At 47.6% G+C, this 18566-nt stretch overlaps 2 protein-coding genes across 2 annotated transcripts; one reads left to right on the forward strand and one right to left on the reverse strand.

Annotated features, from left to right (window-relative positions):
* Positions 1–13965: 13965 nt before the first annotated feature.
* LOC133887661 (probable cinnamyl alcohol dehydrogenase 6) lies at positions 13966–15844 on the forward strand. Its single transcript, XM_062327619.1, has 4 exons — positions 13966–14173; positions 14319–14946; positions 15044–15197; positions 15446–15844. Exons 1-4 carry the CDS (start codon positions 14082–14084, stop codon positions 15643–15645), a joined length of 1074 nt encoding a protein of 357 aa, XP_062183603.1. The 5' UTR covers positions 13966–14081; the 3' UTR covers positions 15646–15844.
* A 736-nt stretch (positions 15845–16580) lies between these two features.
* LOC133889745 (uncharacterized) lies at positions 16581–18566 on the reverse strand. Its single transcript, XM_062330207.1, has 2 exons — positions 17050–18566; positions 16581–16866 (listed from the first exon to the last, which is right to left on the reverse strand). Exons 1-2 carry the CDS (start codon positions 17341–17343, stop codon positions 16615–16617), a joined length of 546 nt encoding a protein of 181 aa, XP_062186191.1. The 5' UTR covers positions 17344–18566; the 3' UTR covers positions 16581–16614.

The raw sequence follows: 18566 nt of genomic DNA on the forward strand, positions 1-18566 counted from the left end.
CCACGCCATCATAGTCGCCTTCCGGCAGGGCGTCTGTGATGAGCGGATGCTTGAAAAGCTAGGTACGCACGACGTCAAAACCATCGCGGAGCTCTTTGCGTTGACTGACAAGTGTGCTAAGGCGGTGGAAGCTTGGGCGTGGCATGTCCCGCTCCCTAAGCAACCCGCTGCCGACAAGGCAGGTCCTTCCCACTCCGACAAGTGGGAAAAGAAAAAGAGAAAGAAGCGCGATGCTGGCCCCGTTGTGCCGGTGGAGGGCGCTGCCCGCAGGCCGGCACTACGGGCGGCTGTCGACAAGAAGCCCGCTCCCGCGAGGCCCGAGCCGGGAAAATGGTGTGAAATCTACCAAACTAACAGGCATGAACTCACTGAGTGCTGGTCGGTCATGGGCCTCGTGGAGTGGCGCTAGAAGAAGCGCGAGGAGCGCCGTAGGGGTGGCGATGACAAGGCCGCCCCCAAAAATCAAGAGCTCGGGTTCCAAGAGCCCGAGCACACTGTCGCTTTCATCGACGGAGGCGCATACATGCCCTCCTCTCGTCTCTGCGTCAAGGCATTGCAGCGTGAGGTGTGCTCGGCAACCCTGGGCGCTGCGGCCGCAAGCCTCTGAAGTGGTCGGAGACCCCGATCACCTTCAGTCTGGTGGACCACCCCGCGAGTACTGCAGGGGTGGGGCGACTACCTCTGGTAGTGTCACCCACTGTCTGCAATGTGAAGGCCAGCCGGGTGCTGATCGACGGGGGTGCAGGCCTGAACCTCCTGTCCCAGGAGGCATTCAAGAAGCTGCAGGTGCCTTTGAGGCGCCTAAAGCCGTCCCTCCCCTTTTATGGGGTGACGCGGGGACATACATTACCCCTCGGGCAGGTCGAGCTACCCGTCACTTTCGGGAGCCAGGACAATTTCTGAACGGAGAACGTCGTCTTCAATGTCGCGGAAGTCCCTCTCCCCTACAACACAATCCTCGGGCGCCCGGCGCTCGCCCGGTTCATGGTGGTGACACACTACGCCTACCTCACGGTCAAGATGTCGGGCCTGCGGGCCCCATCTCTGTGCCCGCCGAGACCGACAGTGCTGTCTCCTACGCCGAGCAGCTATACTCGGCCTTGGTCTCTGCTCGAGCTGAGGTCGAGGGACACCCAGGGGGCCCGGGACCCTCTTCATCCAAACCCCAACTCGCCGCCGACGCCTCCATCCCCACGAAGGAGGTCGTGGTGGGCGAAGACTTGTCCCAGGTCATCCGAATCAGTGGTTACCTGGGTGACAAATAGGAAAGCGCGCTCATCGCCTTCCTCCGGGATAACACTGACGTGTTTGCATGGCAGCCATCAGATATGCCCGGGATCCCTAGGGAGGTGATCAAGCACCACCTTGCCGTGCGCATGGACGCATGGCTGGTGAGGCAGAACATCTGGCAGTAGGTGCTCAAGCGCCAGGAGTTCATCCAGGAGCAAGTCAACAAGCTCCTCGACGCCAGCTTCATCCGAGAGGTCCTCCACCCGGAGTGGCTAGCAAATCCCGTCGTCGTCTCGAAGGCCAACGGTAAGCTGCGGATGTGTGTTGACTACACCGACCTTAACAAGGCTTGTCCAAAAGATCCTTTTCCTGCACCCCGCATAAACCAGATAGTCGATACCACTGCGGGGTGCGATCTTTTATGTTTTCTAGATGCAAATTCAAGTTATCACCAAATCCGCATGGCCAAACAGGACGAAGAAAAAATATCTTTTATTTCCCCGGTGGGGACCTATTGCTATGTGTCAATGCCTTTTGGTTTGCGCAACGCTGGATCTTCATTCCAACGGGCCGTGCGCATTACCCTTAATACGTAGGTTGGTCGCAACGTCAAAGCTTATGTTGACGACCTCGTGGTCAAGTCCTGAGATTGGGCCACCCTGCTGAAAGATTTGGCCAAGACCTTCAATAGTCTCCGCACCACCCGCCTAAAGCTTAACCCCGAGAAGTGCGTCTTCGGGGTACCCGCGGGTAAGCTCCTCGGTTTCTTGGTTTCCAACTGGGGAATCGAGGCTAATCCCGAGAAAATCAGGGCCATTAAGCAGATGCATCCCCCGGCTCGACTCAAAGAGGTCCAGCACCTTGCTGGCTGCATGGCGGCCCTAGGGCGCTTCATCTCCAAGCTCAGCGAGCGAGGGCTCTCGCTCTTCAAATTGCTGAAGAAGACCGGTCGTTTTGACTGGACATCGGAGGCCGAGTAGGCCTTCCAATACTTGAAGAAGTATCTCACCTCACCGCCCGTACCGGTGCCCCTCTCTGAGGGCGAGCCTTTATTTCTCTACGTCTCGGCCACTCCTCAGGTCGTGAGTATGGTACTGGTTGTGGAGCGTGACAAGTGCTCGGGGCAAGGTGCTGGGTCCAAGCTCCCAGCCACCCCTGAGCAGCCTACAGGTCTCGGGGCTCCTCCCGACCAAGGAGTTGAGCCCGAGACCATGGCTCCTCCCGACCAAGGAGTCGAGCCCGAGACCTCGGCCGGCCCCGACCACTACACCGAGCTTGGGGGCTGTGATAAGTCCTCGAGCGAGGCGGCAGTCCGGGCCCGCCGTGTACAGCGACTGGTGTACTTCGTCAGTGAAGTCCTCCGAGACTCCAAGACAAGATACCCCCAAGCCCAGAAGATGCTTTATGTAGTGCTCATCGCTTCCAGGAAGCTGCGTCACTACTTCCAGGCGCACAAGGTCTCGGTGGTAACCACATACCCACTGGGGCCGATCCTGCAGAACTGAGAAGGCACTAGGTATATCGTCAAGTGGGCGGTCGAGCTTGCAGAATTCGATCTGCACTTCGTCAGCCGCCAAGCGATCAAAAGTCAGGCTGTGTCTGACTTCATGGCAGATTGGACGCCGATCCCTAAGATCTACAATGAAGATTTGTCCGCATACCCCGGGCAAGATGGGCCCAGGTACTTTGTCATGCACTTTGATGGCTCCCTCATGCTGAAAGGCACGGGGGCTGGAGTGGTGCTCACCTCCCCAACGGGTGAAGTACTCCAGTATGTCATGCAGCTGCATTTCCGAGCGACCAACAATATGGCGGAATATGAGAGCCTCAGGATCCAGCAGCTGCTTGTCAAGGAAGACTCTCAACTGGTGGTCAAACAAGTATCCAAGGAATACCTGTGCACAGACCCGCAGATGGCGGCGTACATGGCGGAAGTCAGGAGGCTGGAGCGGCACTTTGATGGCCTGGAGCTACAGCACATACCTCACCGCGACAATGCTCTGGCCGATGACCTCTCCCGCCTGGCCTCCGCCTGGGTGCCCGTCTTGACCGGAACCTTTGAAGAAAGGCTCACATGGCCATCCGTCCTGCCTGCTGACCAGGATGAAGGGGAACCCCCGAGCCTAGTTGGGGGAACCCAGACTGCACCCTCAGTGGGAGGTCCCATCAGGGTGCTGCTACCCGGTGAGTGCACTGCGATTGCCGGTAGTTCTCAAGAGGCCTCGTGGATCGACGAGATCTGAGGGTACTTGAAAGAAAATATCCTTCCCAGGGATGATACCTCTGCGGAGAGGATTGCACGGCAATCCAAACGCTATGCCATAGTAGATGGGGATATCTACCGGCGCGGCACGGACGGTGTCCAAATGCTATGTCCTCCTCACTGAGATCCACAAGGGCAAGTGCGGTGGCCATGCATCATTCCGCACGCTGGTCAGGAAGGCCTTTCGGCAAGGTTTCTACTGGCCTACAGCCCTCCAGGACGCTTCTGAGTTGGTTCGGCGCTGCAAGGCATGCCATTTCCACGCAAAGCAGATTCACCAGCCAGCTCAGGCTCTTCATACCATCCCCCTGTCTTGGCCCTTTATGGTCTGTGGGCTGGACATCTTGGGTCCATTCCTCCGAGCAATCGGGGGCTATGAGTACCTCTACGTTGCCATTGATAAGTTCACCAAGTGGCCGGAGGCGGTCCCAGTCGCCAAGGTTACCAAGAACATGGCGATCCAATTCATCCGCGGTATCACAAGTCGCTTCGGCATTCCGAACAGGATCATCACCGACAATGGCACCCAGTTCACAAGTGCCCTGTTCAGGGAATACTGCGGGGACATTGGGATCAAGCTTTATTTCGCCTCTATCGCTCATCCTCGGAACAATGGGCAAGTCAAGCGTGCTAATGCCGAGATACTGAAGGGGCTCAAAACCTGGACCTACGACATGCTGGCAAAGCATGGGAAAGGGTGGATCGATGTGCTGCCTGCTGTTTTATGGGCCAACCGGACCACGCCGAGCCGGGCCAACGGGGAGACACCTTTCTTCCTCGTCTACAACGCCGAGACGGTCCTCCCCTCCGAGCTCACGCTCGGCTCCCCTCGGGTGAATGCTTACTCAAAAGGTGAACAGGAACAACGAAGATGCGACGACGTCGATCACTTGGAGGAGCGTCGACGACGAGCCGCCGTCCGAGCCGCTAGATATCAGCAGAGCCTGCGGCGCTATCATCAGCGCCACATCCGGGCCCGGTCACTCGAGGTTCGGGATCTAATTCTCCGACGCACCCAGACGCGTGAAGGAAAGAATAAACTCTCCCCCATGTGGGAAAGCCCCTTTATCATAACTGGCGCCCCGCCGCAAGGCTTGTTTCGGTTAGCCACAGAGGATGGGCAGCCTCTCCCAAACGCGTGGAACATCTAGCATCTACGCAAGTTTTACCCCTAGGTGGGCATGTTTGTGCTCGGGCCAACCAGGACAGGGGCCTTCCCCCTGCCCAAATTAGCCAGGGGCTACCACCAACCATGTAAGTTAGCACTCCTGTACAAATTGTCAATATAAGCTCATATTACTCTTATTCCGAGTTTTCTCTCTGGAATCTATATGTTTAATCTGCTTGGTGAGATGCTCGATTTTTGCGAGAAAAACACGCTCTCTCATTTTCCCGCTGATCAAAATGGATCCTGGTTGGTATGCGCGCAGGCATTGACTGTTGACTTAAGTCTGTTGTGGTAGGCTGTGGTGCCCGGCTGCATGGCAGTACCCCGAGCACTACCGAGCCTCTGGGGTTCTCGGGTAATCCTACTGCTCGAACATGAGTGGTCGGGACCACCTAGACCCCAAGGGCAGGCTATCGGTGCTCGGCCTGGTCAGTCCTACCCTGGGCACCACCGACAGAATAAAAGGAGGTGCACTTCGGAGAAAAAAAGCTCTAGCACATAGCTGAAAGTCAGGGAAATCTAAGCCAAGTAGAAGCTTAGAGAGATCGGCACTTGAAGACCGAAGCTCTAGACTTAGACAAAAAAACCTTGTAACATAAGAGATCCAAAGAAAGGCATTCCAAGAGCATTTATAGCATATCATACACACAGGAGTAGGGTATTACACTCCGTGCTGCCCGAACCTGTCTAAAACCCCTTGAGCATTTACCCTCACTAGCCGACAATCATCCGTCGCACCTAGATCTCATATATTCGCATTAAATCCACATACGAGGTAGATCCAGAGTCAGCCCCCCGGCCGAATCTCAAAGAGGGTCCCTCAGGATCCCCGCTTGTGGTGTTCACCCACCGACAGCGGACAAGACCGAAAAGGCACTCCTCTTTGTCAAGGAGAATGCCCAAGGCATCAAATATCCCCAACCCGGGCTTGAGAGCTCTGTGGCTAAGAATTAGCGCAAGACGATATCCAAGGTAGCTAAGGGCAAGAAAGGCAAAGTTGACAAAGTTTTTGCAGATCTGCTGACACCCATCACGACAAGCACTCCATCTTGTCCTGGAGCAAGAGATACATGCTGGGCACTAGCAAACAAGACGACAAGCATTGGTGCAATCTCCACCAGACCAACAACCATAGCCTCCATGAGTGCCGCCTCTAGAAGAAGATGTTCAAAGATAAGATAGAGAAGGCAACCAAGGGAAAGAAGACTTAGGTCACGACCCAAAGTATAGACTCTAGCTCCAACAGTAGAGAGGATAACTCAAACATGATGTTCTACCAACCGGAAGAGAGGATCGTTGACAACATGTCCGGTGGGTCCACGTCCTATTAGTCCAAGCAACAATACAAGATGGTAGTCCGAGAAGTCTTGGCTGTTATCCCAAAGGGTCATCAAGCCATCAAGTGGTCGAATGTCAAGACCCCCTTTGGTCAGGATGACTCCTTTGGGAACTTCATACGGTCTGATCGCTTCCCGATAATGGTCTAGCCTAGAATCAACAACTATATTATCACCTGAGTGCTCATCGATGGTGGGAGTTCCCTCAATATCCTCTTCACGGGCGCACTTGAAGCGATGCAGATATCTTGATCTGGCATCAAGCTGGTTATGCAAGCCTTCCAAGGTATAGTACTCGGATCCTTAGCCACTCTCATTGGCTAGATATCACTCCCCATTACCTTTGGAAAGCATGACAACTTCTGGATAGAAAAGGTTTTGTTCGATGTGGTCAACTTCGAGACAGTGTACAATGTTATCTTGGGATGATAGACTCTAACCAGGTTTCTGGCTGTAGTGCACTATGCCTACTAGTGCATGAAGATCCTAGGACCTAAGGGGGTCATTACCATCCAAGGTTTCCCTACGGTACGTCTCCACTGCGACAAGCGAAGTCTCAATATGGCGTCTCAGCACTCGACCCGACAAGGAACCCAAGAGTTCAAGGATCAAGGTGAATGAGAAGCCTTCATTGTGACCGCGACAACAACGCCTTGAGAAGCAAACCCGAAAACCTAGGGCTTTGGTTCCATGACTAGTTCAAAACTCATGTAATTGTGTGTAAGCTACCCCTGAAGTAGTTGGGTCCCTACTTATTGGTTTAATCTAGTCTGTGTCATTTAGGTTTAAGATATTTGGTCTACGATAGCTCATGGGTCATCAATTAGCTCTGTAAGTCCCATGTGTAAGTACTAAGAGTACCTTCGTAATAATAAAGACCATATTGCCTGGAAAGTCGCTTGAAATATTTTCTGCCTTACTTGTCTTCTTGTGCATTCTAATGCTCGACAACGGGGTAAGTCGCCTCTCAGGAACCTCATCCAACGTACGCACTTGGGGCGGCGAAAAGCTCTTTCTATGACCTAAAGGAAATACGAGTTTTCTTCACTTTATTACATCTTTCATTTAGACTGCCTACCCGGAAAACCTTCCCGGGCAGACAGTCAAGGGCTTAATAGGTACTTAGTACTAGAAATCGAGAACGACATATTGTGTACATTCTGAAAGCTGATTCTAACGAGAAGGGAAGGATTGTTATGTTGTAATTTTGAAGTTGTGAAAAGGTTCCTTATAGTGTTCCATAAGTGCCCGGGGGCTATGACACCTTCCACTCAAGCGGACCTAAGGCTGACCATAATAAGTGCTTCAACTAGTGACTAACACGTCTTGAACTAATCAAAGGAATAAGTAAGTAAAGATATCATGATATGCTATAGAACACATCAAATACCGGGTACCCTCAACTAATGCAAAGCATTTAAAATAAAACTCCTAAAAGTCTAACAAGCTATTGAATTCTTTATTACAGACTAAAGGTTAAAAGTTTTAAGGCAATGACCCAAGCCCAAAGTCAAAGTCCATCACATCCACGTAAGCTTTGGTCAGCCCGAGCATCTCCTCCACCTTCTGCATTGAATCCTCATCTATCTCTCCCAGGAAATCCTCTTGGAGAACATCGATGTTGATGTTCTGGTAGTGCGCCTTCAATATGGCCAGCACTTCGACAACTGCTTCCTCAACACCTCGCCAGGCCTGGCTCGATGTGCTCGACCACCTTCCCTCAGAGCCCCCCATAGAACTCGGCAAGCTTGGTCACCCAGGTGGCTAGTCCAGTTGTATCGGCACCTCAATGTCAAGGGCTCCACCTGAATGTCAACTCGAATGAGCACCTCCTAGAAGATGTCAAGGGCTATGGCAAGCTATTGCTAGGAGATGGACATCCAGGACCTCTCCTAGGCCAGGGCATCACAGGTCTCAGAGAGTTCTACAGGACATCACGTTCAGGACGAGATGGTGAAGAGGTGGCATATCTAGGGTGTCAGGAACTTACCTTTCATTCGGCCCTCTAGCTCTGCGCGCATCTTCTCCTTCTCAGTGACCTCCCATGAAAGCTGATGGCGCATCTCGGCGGCCTCCTTCTCGAGTTCAACTACTCGAATGGTAGCCTTCTCAGTCTCACCATGGAGCTTGTGCAACTGCGACGTGAAGAGCTACAAAACATCAGGTTAGTACCTATTATTTCATGGACTAAACAATTATCTTGCAAGGAAATGCTTACCGCAATGAAGGAGGTGAAGACTGACTCCAAGTCATGACCACTCTAACCTTGAATGATTTATTTCTAGGTCATGTCCTCAGGTAGCCTGAACATCTATTTCGTGGCTAGGGGTCCTGTGACCTCCACTTCTTGGCTATCGTCGGCCGATACTAGGGGCTCACAGGACTTGCTTCCACCTCCCTTAGAGGATGTAACATCCAGGATCTGAAGAGGTTGAGACTTAAGGACTCGAGGTAGCACTTTGAGCATCTTGCAAGAAAATAACCTGAAACTTGCGCTTCTACAAAAGTGGGAAGACGTGCATAGCAACAACACATAACTGAGCATCTTCTTGTCCTGGGTGGGTCTCAATGGAACTACGATGGAGGCTGGAATTTTGGATTAATTTTTGAGGCCATCTCCTCATGTCTCTGCCTCTGGTAAGGGTGGGAGCGCTTTGCTCAATATGCCCATGCCAACGACTGGCTTTCTACTATCTTGTGACGGCACCTAAAGGCACTTGAGGTCAATTACCACTATTACAAAACCTTCGACTAAATGCTTAAACTTACTAGAGTTGTGGCACATGCTCTGTGTTCTGGGGTCGGGTCTGTGGTGGTTGCAGCAGGGATCAGGTCCTCAGTGACTGGAGTCAAAGCGGGATTTATGAGAGTCATTCTTGGGACTAAGATCTCAGGGACTGCAGATGATGCTGGGGCCAAGGGGTTGGACGCCCGAGGCTGCGATGGTGTGGGGTCCCTAATTGGGAAAATGATGTCCGCCAAAAAGCCATCTCATCCAGTGCATCGCCATTGATGGAGGACGTCGCCAATGACATAACGCCACCCCCGCTCCCAGTCGGGCCTTTATTCCCTGTGATTCGAACCTCATCCGGATCCTTGTCCTGGACGCATGCATTCTTGGCTTCTGAGTTGGGCTGCCCATTTCTGGGGAGCTTCATGATTCACGACAGTCATCACCATGGTTTACGACTACTCAGAAAGAAGATGAAATGAGAAAACTAGAAGGCTCGTGAGGCTTACCGACAAGATCCTCTCTTGAGCATCAGCCTGCATCTCTACGATGGGGACCAGAACGTTCAAGCGATTCGACTCAAGGCTAAGTCGAACATAAGCTTGGTATTCTGGTCCACCACCTTCGTCAAGAGTTCTGTAAAAGAATAAAAATGACTCATAAGAGACAAGCCCGTAGCTTCCCTAACAACTACTTAGGATCAGCTGGTACCTGTCTCACCTTCTCGGGCTGGGTCCATCCTTGACCTCAGAGGGCTCTGGTTGCGCTTGATGAAGTCTTTGGCAACGTCAGACATCGTCAATCCCCACTCCTTCAAATAACATATCTCGGCAATGAGGGTTCGGCGGATGACGGTCTCATTTGGCTCCTCTGTCCATGCAGGCCTCGACAACAGAGCAAGACCCCTGTAAGGGAGATTGGGTAGGACAGGCTGGTAGTAGAACCATCTCTTTTTCCACCTCAACTAGGAACTCTTGGCGGCGAAGTCGGTGTACTCAGCTGACTTCCCCTCCCAGAGATGAAATCCGGCGCCGCCAGCGAGCTTGCCTTGAATCCCCTTCAGGAGGTAGAAATACCTAAAGAGTTCAAGGGATGGGCGCATGCCCAGGGAGACCTCACACATGTGTGCAAAAATATTGGGCATAACAATGGATCTGGGGTTAAGGTGGATGAGTTCAAGGCCATAGAAACTATGCACTTCAAGGAAAAAGTTGAAGGGGGAAACAAAAGCCATACTGGAAGAAACCAAGGAAGACGATAGTCCAAATGCTGTCTGGATAGGGGAGTGCCTAACCCACCGCTATGCGCAAGTGATTAAAGCCTAGGAGGGGATGGCCTCGTCGCACTCCGCCTTGGCCAGGACCTCCTCCGAGATCTCAAATTCTTGCCAGGCGGGATCACGCTTGCCACAGCACTGATAGCAGAGCTCTCTACCTTCTCGATCTTCTTGCAGCCCATGGCACCAGAGAGGTAGCAGTTGGAGGGTTTTAGGGATTTGGAAGCGAATGAAAGCAAGAGACACACAAGAAAATGTTGGAAGGAGAACGATGACGGAAGGGGTAAACACTATGTAGACTCCCCGTCTCACTTTATATAGGGCGACAACTCTCAGAATGAATCTTAAACTAACATCATGGCACAACTCGAGGCCACGATCTCCTACTTTACCGTCACGTCGCATTTGTGCCTAACACATGTTGGAGCAGTTGGAGCAATAACCCTAGGGAACTCGGCGCAATGCGCCATCTTGCGCGAGTGTTTTTCCAGCATCACCATGATTTCTTGTTAGGTAAAAGATTCTTACCACTACCCAAAATCTCTGTTGTGACGGTTCAAATTTCAAACCTGGCAGCAACAAGTCTCTTCTTGCCAGTCCTTTCGGAAGGTTAGGACGATTTATTGGGCAAATTATAAATCCTACTCAGATGGAATACCTTCTCAAGGACTCGTTTGAGAACTCGGAGGTGTTCGGGATCCCGAATAGATGAGCTCGGGATCCCAAGAACCCGATTGGATGTGCCATCCTAATCGAGAACCCGAGTTCCACTTGATGATTCAGTCGGTCAAAAGGCTTATCTTTGCTAACCAAGCCTTTGATCTGTCAAAACCTCATTTCACGTATTGGTGTGAGACTTGACGATAAGTAATATAAAACTATCATATCCTAATACCCTAGGGTTTTTCGTTTGTCTCGGGGCATATTTCTATCTTCGGGAAGAGAATCCCTGGGCGCATGGAAACTGCCCGCAGATACCCAGGATATCTCATAAATATGGAAGTTTATCTCCAAGACTAGGAAAGAAGATCTCTAGAAGTTGTACGATGACCCCCTATATATACGGAGTTAGGAGACACTACGAAGGAACAAGCCGTACAAGTTCATACAAGTCATTGGAAGCACGAACAAGTGTTGCAAGGCTATTGAAGCATGTGGAAGCTCTGACTCTCCAAGCGTTCTGCAGTTAGATCTTTATTATCATCTCCCCTCAACTACACGCAAAGAAGCCATCTAGCTAGGTCTAGAACTATCTAGGCTAGCCATGTATCCTTTTGTAACAGTCTCAAAGGTCACTACAAGACAAACAAAGCGTAGGGATATTATCCTAAAAGAGTTCTAAATCTGTAAAAAAAAACCATGTGTGTATTATGTGATTCATCTACTCAAAGCATCCCATATCTCTTCTATAAATTCATAAAATCGACAGTTCACCAATCATCAAGAGATACCTTGTCGGAGCTTGTTGGGGCTTGTGAAGACCTTATCGGGACTTGTTAGATCTTGTCAGAATTATTCTCCGAAAGCTAGTCGGATCTAGTCGGAACTTGTTTGCATCTATTTATATTCATGTTATATTTAGAAATTAAATTAAATCAAATCAAATCTAATCTAAAAGTGTTATTTTTCCAACCGGAGAGAGTGAATGAAGAGAGAGAAAAACTAGCTATTGATAAGTAGACAGTATATTTGTTAAATACAATGGTATTAAAGTCTATTGCATGTGAGCCTCTATTTATTTTGTAGACAATGCTATAATTATGTTATTGAAAAAATTGACTATTATTTTTGGTGATATATATAACTTTTATAGATAGGAGCTATCTATATTATTGGAGATGGTATTACCTGCCAAGAAAGTGAAACTACACCTTCTACGTCGCAAAAAATAGTGATACAACAATATCTTTTCCGTCGAAGCACAGCAGCGTGAATCAAAGCATGTGGGGACTCCATGTGAGAATGAGATGGTCTCCCTAAAAAAAATCAACACGGGATTCCTCCGCGCTGCGCGTGATATTTGTGGACAGGTGACGGCGACGATCGACCACGGCCTATTCAGGAAGCATACCGTGTGGCCAGTTTTGTAGCCAAAAATGACAGATGGGCGTGCCCCATTCCGCTCAGTTGGCACGGGGGCTGGTGATCATGATGCGCATGAACATGCACATCCACAGTTCCTGCAATGGACGATAATTGTCTTTTTTGTTTTGTATTTTTGCTTTTGATCCCGATTTGGTTCTTCCATGAACCTTGAGAAGCTCGACAAGCATATATATTAATCTACTGAACAAATTATTTATCGAGATTTGTGTGACCTATGGTTGTTTTTCTTTTCTCTTTTTCTAAGGGGCTCAGAGCAACCAGTTTTCGAGCAATCTTTTGTTTCCTTATTAGGTTATTTTGCTTTTTTTTGCATGCTTAGGCAACCAAACAAACCGCCAAATTGAGCTTGTTTCTGTTGGAGCAAGCCCCAAAAATTGCATCTTTACACCGGTCGAGAACTGATAATCATTGTCTGCTCGTAACTAGTTTTACTACCGGTTTTTAGCCGACAGTGATTAATTGGCTCAGAACCGGTAGTGATAATCCTTATTATTGTATATTTGTAGCTACAACCGGTAGTGATACTTGATACTCAAAATACCACTATAGGTTTTTAACCTGAGCCGGCAGTGATACTCATAATATCTCAATCGGTTTTTAGTGTCAACCGGTAGTAATATGTACAGAACGCTGACCTAATCGTTCCTACTTCTATATGTCACCCTAAAACAGAAAACAACATATATAACCACATATCATCATCACAGATCATTCATTCTCACATACATGTATCACAAACCATTCACTTACACAGATAGTCTCATCTAGATATATTTTATTCACAAATGATCCATATACACAACCACGATATCATCATAGACCATTCACAAAACATATATACATAAATCATATTTTATTCATAAAACATATCTCTACTATATTAAACACAAGTTAGTTCTCGCGTCACCTCTTCCTCCTACTCTCTTCCAATTAATAAAACCCATAAAATTTGTATAATTTACCTACTTTTATCATCTAGCCGCATCTTCCAGTCTCTCTACCTTATTACCATCTACGGATATGAGACCCAATAAATGAAGAAATTAGGAGAGAAATTAACAGATAATCTTCTCCTGTTTTTTGGATCCCATCTGAAATCAAACTACGGCATCCCTCTTGACATATTCATTCTGCGACGCTCCCATGGCGTATCCATATTTTCATACCTTAAGTTTGCGTTTAATGATATCGCATCCAATATTTATGTTTTCTTTGTAACGTATGGGCACTAAGCTAGTATACATAAATCACATGTCATTCAACATAGTTTTGCAGCAAGTTTGCAATAAAAATCTACAAGACTTCAAATAGCCCAAGTTTCAGGCATAGTTGTACTTTTTAGATAGTGATTAGTTCATATTAAGTTGTATTTGTGTATATTGCATAGCTTTTACTCACGTGATGGATAGTTTGAACAGTACAATGCATGCATGTCGATTCGAAATTATGTTGCCATATCATCCTTAAAAATAATACCAAACAAAAAATGATCACATGTCAGTGACTATAACTTTTTGTAATATGAATTACTAATATGAAAAGATCGTATGCACCAACTTGACCACACTTGATTATTAATGACGTACAAGTGAATGACACAATACTGGCACAACACATGTCGGTGACTATAACTTTTGTTATATGAAATAAACATTTTTCAAAACTCCATGATGAAATCTCACATTAATGACATGGAAATTTTAACCATAGTAGGTCAGATATAACAACACAAATAAATTAAATTCTTAAGCTCCCAAACAAGGCTTTAGAAAGCGACCAGATCTCTCGTCAACCTTGTCTGTGTCTTTAAATAGCTGGTGGCTACTACAGCTTTGGTCACAACCATTTGGAGACACAAAGAATCTCTCTCTCTCTCTCTCTCTCTCTCTCTCTCTCTCTCTCTCTCTCTCTCTCTCTCTCTCTCTCTCTCTCTCTCTCTCTCTCTCTCTCTCTAGAGAGAGAGCAGAGTCATGGAGGTCACCCCAAACCACACTCAGACCGTGACCGGGTGGGCGGCCATGAACGAGTCCGGCAAGGTCGAGCCCTTCATCTTCAAGAGAAGGTACACACCCATTTGTGAACGGTACCATTCGTTCGATGCATACATAGCCCATCGATCGCCTTAATTCAACTGTTCAACATAAAGCAAAAAAATTAATGAAAAGAACTAGACTCGGTTCTATTTACTCATTTCATTTGTTTGTCAGGGAGAACGACGTGGACGACGTGACAATCAAGGTGCAGTACTGCGGCATGTGCCACACCGACCTCCATTTCATCCAAAACGACTGGGGCATTACCATGTACCCTGTCGTCCCCGGCCACGAGATCACCGGCGTGGTGACCAAGGTCGGCACCAACGTTTCTGGCTTCAAGGTCGGCGACCACGTCGGCGTGGGCTGCATCTCCGCCTCGTGCCTCGACTGCGAGCACTGCTGCCGCTCCGAGGAGAATTACTGCGACAAGGTCACGCTCACCTACAACGGCATCTTCTGGGACGGCAGCGTCACGTACGGCGGTTACTCGAACATGCTCGTCGCGCACAAGAGGTTCGTGGTGCGGATCCCGGACAACCTGCCGCTGGACGCGGCGGCACCGCTGCTGTGCGCGGGCATCACGGTGTACAGCCCGATGAAGCAGCACGGCATGCTGCAGTCCGGCGGGAGCCTCGGCGTCGTGGGCCTGGGCGGGCTCGGCCACGTCGCGGTCAAGTTCGGCAAAGCGTTCGGCCTCCGCGTCACCGTCATCAGCACGTCACCAGCCAAGGAGCGGGAGGCGAGGGAGCGCCTCAAGGCCGACGACTTCATTGTGAGCACCGACCAGAAACAGATGCAGGTACGCACGTAATTAGTGCTAAACTAACTGGAAACTGGCGGTCAATGAAGTCAAAATTAAATGGCCTTCTGTGATTATTAATTTGATATTTGATTAGGCCATGACGAGGAACCTTGACTACATCATTGACACGGTCTCGGCGAAGCATTCGCTAGGTCCGATCTTGGAGCTGCTCAAGGTGAATGGCAAGCTCGTGCTCGTCGCCGCACCGGACCAGCCCGTTGAGCTCCCATCTTTCCCTCTCATCTTCGGTGAGCATTTCATCTTCCAAATTGTTTCCCTTAATCCTAATAAGTGTTGTTTTCTTTAATACTTCTTAAATCTCTTCCCATGATGGGATTGATTCAAGAATTTTATCGATTTAGTTCAAACTTAAAATAAATCATGAGGATTTGGATTCAAATTTCCCTACTCAAACCGTCCCGTAATTAAGAGATAATACTGGTTGAACGGTAAGTGTGACAAAATTTATTTTTGTGGTTTCTGACGTTGACTGCAGGGAAGAGGACAGTGAGTGGGAGCATGACGGGAGGCATGAAGGAGACGCAGGAGATGTTGGACCTGTGCGGCGAGCACAACATTACCTGCGACATCGAGCTCGTCTCAACGGACAGGATCAACGAGGCGCTGGCCCGCCTGGCGCGCAACGACGTCCGCTACCGTTTCGTGATCGACATCGGGGGGAACTCCAAGCTCTAGTTGCTATACTCTGTCTGTGTCTGCAATCTGCATCAGCGTGGAGTGATAAGTCACATGAGGAGAGTCGACGATTTAACTGCATTATGTGTCGAATTGGACGACCCTGTCCGTCATTTATTGGCCATGTTTTGTCATTGTCTCGAGCAAATAGTCCATATTTTGTAATTTTTCACATGAAAAAGATTTATTTACTATTTTACTTGCACCAAGTAATTAACCCATTGTATGATTTTTCATTGGATCAGATTTGTTCCCTCACTAAATCTGAGTAATTGATGAGTTCCTGCTAAGCTGCACTTCACCTCATTCAAACCTTAAAAATTAATTGTTAAAAAAAATAGCACGATCAGCAATTCAACAATTCAAATTCTTTACTTCAATAATTTAAATACACCGTTTCCATAAATCACATACAAAATATTGAACATGTTATCGCAAAATGTTGAATTTGTCTCACAATCTGTTGACTTAGCTTTTTGAACATATCCAATAATTCCTTCTACAGTTGTTGACTTAAGTTTCGCAACGCTAAATCACATGGAATACGTTAGACAAGAAATAGGAAAATAATCAAATGAAAAGAAAAGAAAAGACGATTGTTGGGCCTAGACGGGCTGGTATATTTGATGCTAACTACACATGGGAGCCCTTTGTGCCAAAGGCCTTATAGCCTGACCACATTAACCTGTCTTCCACCATCCTGGTTAATCATCCAATCCGCTCGAGTGAAGCCTATCGGCCCAAGTATAGTCAGCAAGAACATTCCATCTAATTTATATGCTTGTGCACATTTTATTCATTGATTGTCTGGGTAGCGTTGCGGAAAAATTCTATTGACAAGAAAATGCAATCAAAATTCGTAATACTTTGTTTATAAAAAATATTCATCACAATATAACGCTTAAATTGCTGAACGTTGAGGCGTATGTGTGCTCTTCTATGCGAATACCTGCGCCTCCACCTCCGCCTTCACCATCGTGACATGCAAGCCATCCCGATGCTCGCTAGAAGGACGTCATGGCTGCCGAGCTCCACTATCCTCCCGTTGCTCACGACGGCGATGCGGTCGGCTTCGCGCACCGTGCTATCCTTTTCGGATTCGAGGTCCAGCGCGCTGCCGGCCTCGCCCGGAAGTAATATCCTGGACTGCTTAACGAATACTCGTGCAATCGCGGTCTTCTGCTTCTGACCCTCTGACAACTGGATCCCGCTATCTCCAACCTGCTCAGAACAAACGCTGGTTCAGTTAATACACACGTGAACAGTACAACATGTTTGCATAGGAAATTATAGTTTCATACCAAATTATGTGACATGATTACAGTTTAGAATACCTAGTTTTGTTCCAAGGGAAATGATTGCCTGAAATATTCCATTAGAGAATCTGATTGAGATTGTTTTTACCTGAGTATCATAGCCTCGGGGAAGCCCAGCTATGAACTTGTGGATATTGGCCTCCTTGGCAGCCTCCTCAATTTCGGCCAACGATACCTTTCGGTTTCCAAACCCGATATTTTCTCTTATGGACCCATTGAACAAGGCCGGCTCTTGGCTCACAATCGCACACTCCCCTTGGAGCCCAACCATAACTTTCCCACTTAAGCTTCGTGTGGCACTAATGGAAAACAAGCCGAGGGAGAATGGAACTACATGGAGATCGGGTGGATCCCCTCCCACCACCCAATCCACCACATTCATGCTGAGGAGCAGGTCCCTAATCTAGTTTGTTTCCTTTGGCAGTTGCTTGGATTGACACAACTCTGTATAACACCATAATACTTACATCTACAAACCCTGTCATGCCACAAAAACATCACAAATTATATTCAATGTTTTACAGCACAGATGAGTAGACCATACTGTCACATGCCCTAGAGTGCACAATAATCATACTCATACATATGTTGTGCATAACACAGGGATCCAAATAAACTTGTGCGTACAATATAGGATTGAGATCACGTAATGTTACAAGATATACATCAAAATTGTAATTTCAACTACTCACATAAGACATGACACAAGACATACAAAAGTGATGATAATCTGATCAATACTGTAACTTCTACTTCTCACATAAGACACGACACACGGCATAAAAAGTGATGATCATCCAAAGCCTATTGAAGAATTTTCTAAAGAATTAGCATCATTTGACAGAAATAGCTCCCGATATGCTAGCTTGCAGTACCTGAACCAAACAATCATCTAGATATTTATATGATACAATGTTGTGTTTCTTTCAAATATACTTCTATTTCTGAAACTATCTTTACCTCAAGAAATTAGTTGACAACAAACATGTAAGTGGTGCATGATGGAGAAACTATTTTTATTGACCAACTAGCAACATCACAATTAATGGACTTCGTCAAAAAAGGCATTTCTTTTACTGACTCTTCTTTTTACTTGTCTGTTGTATGCTTTCAAATTTCTTCCTTGCAACAGCTAAACCACATTTGGAATGCCTGGTGCCAACAAAAAAAGGACATCATGATGTCTAATACAAAGATAGCAGTAGGGAAAGTCATAGAAAATAAAAAAGCAAAGCCTTTTACCATTAACTCCAGAACAGATATTCTTATATAACATATTTGTATATGCACCAACACTCACCTACTTAGTCCGCTTCAAACATATATTTCTAGAAAGAGTAATTGTGCAAGTAGAAGTAGGCACCAAACAACAACTCATAAATCCCTAAAACATTATGCAATCAAAATGATACAGGCATTTGCTAGTGGAGGTAGTCATGATGATCAAACACATATATAAGTTTTTAATGATGGCAGTGACCATTTAAAAAGTACTATAAAATTAAGCATCCTCCAGACTCTAGAAAACAAGTCAGAAATTTGTCTTGAAAAAAAACAAGTCAGGAATTCCTAACTCACTATATTCTTAGATTAGGAAACAAGTCA

This window comes from Phragmites australis, chromosome 13 (genome assembly GCF_958298935.1).
Source record: "Phragmites australis chromosome 13, lpPhrAust1.1, whole genome shotgun sequence".
NCBI lineage: Eukaryota > Viridiplantae > Streptophyta > Magnoliopsida > Poales > Poaceae > Phragmites > Phragmites australis.

What these genes read in the sequence shown, in the direction of transcription:
- LOC133887661 (XM_062327619.1), top strand. Translation starts at nt 14,082, where the DNA reads ATGGAGGTCACCCCAAACCACACTCAGACCGTGACCGGGTGGGCGGCC. An exon ending in CCCTTCATCTTCAAGAGAAG is followed by an intron (nt 14,174 to 14,318) that starts GTACACACCCAT and finishes TTTGTTTGTCAG; the next exon opens with GGAGAACGACGTGGACGACG. An exon ending in CCGACCAGAAACAGATGCAG is followed by an intron (nt 14,947 to 15,043) that starts GTACGCACGTAA and finishes ATATTTGATTAG; the next exon opens with GCCATGACGAGGAACCTTGA.
- LOC133889745 (XM_062330207.1), bottom strand. Translation starts at nt 17,343, where the DNA reads ATGAATGTGGTGGATTGGGTGGTGGGAGGGGATCCACCCGATCTCCAT. An exon ending in CCCGAGGCTATGATACTCAG is followed by an intron (nt 16,867 to 17,049) that starts GTAAAAACAATC and finishes TGTTCTGAGCAG; the next exon opens with GTTGGAGATAGCGGGATCCA.